Genomic DNA, 4,606 nt, shown 5'->3' with positions numbered 1-4,606 from the left:
ACAAGTCACCCAACCTCCAGCAGCACATGTTCCTATTAGTCACCAAACAACTATGCCTTTATCTGATGAATGATGTGACGAATGATCTAATGTACTGAACTTATTTATATTTTGTAGCAAATGTTTGCTCTATCATTTTGAACACAGTCTGTGCAAATGTATTGTTATGATGTATTTTGGATATGTAAGACAATGTTGTTATCATCTAAGACAATGTTTGTGGTTATCAGAAAGTGATTACTGCCCAATTTTGTTATCACTCATCAACTTTATTGGTCATTACTTTATCATGTTTCTCATTATTCCACTTAGTCATGATTTTGCTTTATCATTATTCCACTTAAAGTAACAATACAATTAAATGAAATTAAATGACACACATTATCACTGTAATAACTCACCAACATTAATAAAACACACATTACATATAAGCCAAGTTTCAAGTCTGATCACAGATGACACAACATCAACCAACTTTCATCAACATTGCTAATACAATTACATTCAAAACAAATATGACAAAGATCATCCCCACTAACAATTTAAACCACTTATCCAACTTAACTAAACTTTTCTCTATAAAACCCAGTCTGATCTTTTGACAATATTTTCCTTCCATTTGCAACACACTGTCTTCCATGCTCATCACACCCACTTCTTCATTTCTTTCACTATCAGTCCTTTCTTCTACATTCAGCCATTTTCCTTCATTTCCTTCGTCAATGCACCACTTGAAGAAGTTGCAACCAACCAATTCTCCACTCCCACCCTGTTCAACAACAACACACACTCCTTCGTCAAAACCCAAATAAATAGACATAGATTTATGGTTATATCAAACTGACCTTGAAGTTAGGGCAACCCCAGAATTTTTTCCCCTTGTTTTTAGGGGTTCTCGCAATACGAAACACTGCACTGTGACTACATAGGCATCTTGGGTTTCCATCGAAGCTCCTAACACTGCCACTACTGCGTTGCATGGCCGAACCCAAACATTTGCAAGAGGAAGATGAACGAGACATCCTTACCACCACCTCAACAGTGCTTGCCCAAGACGTAAGACAGCAGCTCTGCTTCACCAAGACGAAACACGAAAGACATTCCTCCTCTCCTTCCCTAACACGAAAATATACTTTGGATGAGAGGGGATGCCCTTAAATGTTAGGGCTTCGTAGCCTACGTGGATAAAACACAACAAACAGTCAATTTTAGTGCACAATGCCACGTCGGTAAATGAAAAAATCCAGCTCACATCAATTTAACGCCGTCTCACACCACTTAACGGTTATGGTACAATGTGCTCACTTTTACAAAAAATATGATCCAATTGAGACAGATGAAAACTTGAGGACCCAAATGAGATTTCCATACAAACTTGAGGACCAAGGGAGGGTTTAAACCTAAATAAATCGACAGTTTGATCAAAATAATAATTAAATACAATATATATTTCTGAAAATAATTAACAGAAAGGGGTTGGGGTTGGGCATCTTGAAGTTAGATCTTTTCAAACAAAAAAAAAATGAAATGATTCCTGGTTGGGTGGGATCTCTAACCTGAAATAGTTGTTGAGTTGGGAAAAAACGAGCATTACACAGAAATGGAGTTTTAGACCCTACCATTTATTCCATATATGTCTCAAAGGTCAAAAGCAAGGAGTAATAAGAATATGATATATCCACTACCACCATGTTGGTATCCAACCGTTACCCAACGGAACCTCTCCCCGGTACCCAAATTCAAATAAACACTCTCAAAAGCAAAAGCAAAAGACATTCATTCCCTCACTTTCCCTTCCTTTTCAAATCCTACTATATCAAACTTCAATCACTCACTCCCTTCTTCTTCTTCTTCTTCCTCATACTACCAATTCTACTATCTCCTTTCTCAAAATGGGTTGCTGCGTTAGCAAATGCAGACCCGACACCAAACCCTCCCCAGAACAACATCAAAACCAGTTCAACTTCAACCTCCTTCAAGACAAACTTCCTCCACCACCTTCCACCCTTTACTCCTCCACCAAAATCTCACCCTCCCCTCCTTCTCCAACCTCTTCCACTTCCTCCATTTCCTCCTTCACATGCACCACTTCCAACACCATCTCCTCAGCCTCCTCCCTCTCCACCGCTTCCTCCTCCTTGAGCTCCAAGGACAGGTCCTTCTCCAACGAATTCCTATGGTCCTGCTACAAGGACAACCCTCACATCACTCGCATCAACTCACTCAGGGAAGCCTCTCTCTCCTTGATGCCACCAACTAAACCCAGACCTCATCATAGAAAGCTCACAAATGTAAACCCATCACCACCTCCCAAACCCAACTCGGTTACACGCAGGCAGTCTCCACCGCCACAATCGTTTTCTATGCCCCAGAAGAGGGTTCGCTCAAACTCGCCAACGAATCTGGCCAGGCAGAAGAGTTTCCGGAAGGACACGGAGAGGTCGATTACTATTAACTATGCTTCCGACATGCACAGTAGGACTCTAAGGTCACCCTCTCCGAGCAGAAGATATATCGGAGACAAATGTGGGAGTGCTAATTCGGCAACGGACAACGTTGTTTCGAGGAGAATGGTGAACAGTTCGAAAGTTAGTTTTCCTGGTGTTCATTCTCATCATTCTGGTTTGCCTTCAACGAGGAAAGAGAGTGTTAAAGCAGAGAGTCCAGGAAGAGTAGTTAATTGTGGTGGTTTAAGGCAGAATGAGAGATGTACTTTCGGGGCTGGCTCTAAAGTTGATGAAACTCTGGCTAAGGATGTGGTTTCTGACCATGACATGGACTTAACTCTGATGGAGGATATTAACAACCCTCTTATCTCCTTGGACTGTTTCATCTTTTTGTAGAAAACACTGTGTCCTACATATTCATATATTTTTGTGTCCATATAATGTTCCCAACCAATTTTCTGCTTCTTTTTGTTTCTTTGTTTGTTTCATATTTTTAGTCTTTTGATTGTTTGTTTGTTGAATGTGACAAAATATTCATAACTGCCCTAGAAGTTCAAAGGTTGATGAAATTCTAGTTTTAATCTTTTAGATATAAGATGAAAAACACTGGTGTGTGTTTTCTTCCTGGTTTGAATTTGTTATGTTTCTGCATAACCACAGAGAGTCCTGTATCATGTAAGACTGTACGTTTGAGATGTGATTTACATTTCATTATTTAATGGTTTTAATATAATATATCAATACAATGACTGTTCAAATTAGATTTGATTATTGTTTTGTTTATATTTTTATTTAATTAGTTCAATTTATTCATTTATTTTTAAAATTTTGTTTATTCTTCTAATCTCTAAAATCGAATTAATCTTATTATTTCCTTTAACCCTTGCAAGTAACAATCTCAGCTATTAAATATGTGTTAATTTCTTACCTTTTAACTGTAAAACATATGTTGTTATTTAGAAGAAAATGGTAACGTTAATGTAAATTTATATTGATGAAAAGTCATATTCGAAGTGTGTAAAGAATGAAATTAATCCGTTTACGCAGCCGTTGGTAAAGTGGAATTGGCACTACCAAACACATCTACAAGAAAGATAGCAGTTGAGAGTCTAAATCTCCCTTTTGTTGATTTGAAAATTATCTATATTTTTCACAACCATTATTCTACATATCACAATTACTTAATAAAGTATTAAACTACAAATATAATGTATAACTTTGAATAGAATAATCTTAGAGACGTAAGTAGTTAGATGGGATGAAACGATTGTTAAACAATCATGAGAATTTTTATTATCCCTATACTTGGAATAAATTAAGTAAATGAGCAAGAGTGTGTATTAGAGACGATTTCATATAGTGGCTTCCAAACAGGATTCTATTTTTCTTTTCATTTTATACCAAAGTTGTGATTAGTATTTAAATTTTATTTTCAAATTCATTTAGAAGTAATATTTAAAAATACGATTTTATTTTATTTTTTAAATTTTAATTTAAAGTATAGTTCTAAGTATTACTTCAGTGTTTTAAAAATTAAGTTAAAGTTGCAATTAAAAGAATGCCTTCAAATTTTTTCATTTAAATTATATAATTTGAATTTTTCTCTAATTTAGGTTAAATACTAAGTATTTTTTTTATGTAAAGTAAAAGTGAGCATGGATTTAAAATAAATTTGCTGAGCTTAAAACTATAAGATATTATTAAATACAAGTAAAAATAACAGGTTGCTAAAATAGGTAAAAGTATTTATTAAAAATGACGAAGTTGTGTTTTAAAAGATTTTTAACTTCATATAAAAGTCGTATTCTTATTAACCGTTTCACTTTTTACTGTTATATATTTATAATTTTATACACGTTTTATTTTAACACATGGAAGTAGTACTTTTTAACATATGATTTCCTTTTTTTATTCTTTACTTATTTTTTATTTTTAAGTTTAATCCTTTTTATGTTTTTTCTTTCAAATTTTCATATACATTTATCTTTTTATTTTAAATTATTTCTTAATAATATGGTTATTATTTTTTTAATGTTTTTATGTTTTCTTGAATTTTTATACAACCATATATTTTTAAATACTTTTTATTTTGAGATATCTGTTAATAATTTAATTAATTAATTAAAAATAATGTTTTAATTTCTTTTACTTTTTTAAAA

At 33.8% G+C, this 4,606-nt stretch overlaps 1 protein-coding gene across 1 annotated transcript; it reads left to right on the top strand.

The window, feature by feature from the left end:
* The first annotated feature begins 1,682 nt into the window (after window positions 1–1,682).
* LOC108331154 (uncharacterized serine-rich protein C215.13) lies at window positions 1,683–3,128 on the top strand. Its single transcript, XM_017565789.2, has one exon. It carries the CDS (start codon window positions 1,893–1,895, stop codon window positions 2,841–2,843), a length of 951 nt encoding a protein of 316 aa, XP_017421278.1. The 5' UTR covers window positions 1,683–1,892; the 3' UTR covers window positions 2,844–3,128.
* Window positions 3,129–4,606: the final 1,478 nt, after the last annotated feature.

This window comes from Vigna angularis, chromosome 4, assembly GCF_016808095.1.
Source record: "Vigna angularis cultivar LongXiaoDou No.4 chromosome 4, ASM1680809v1, whole genome shotgun sequence".
NCBI lineage: Eukaryota > Viridiplantae > Streptophyta > Magnoliopsida > Fabales > Fabaceae > Vigna > Vigna angularis.
The sequence above is the reverse complement of the archived record's forward strand: the minus strand, read 5'-3'. Positions and strand labels throughout refer to the sequence as shown.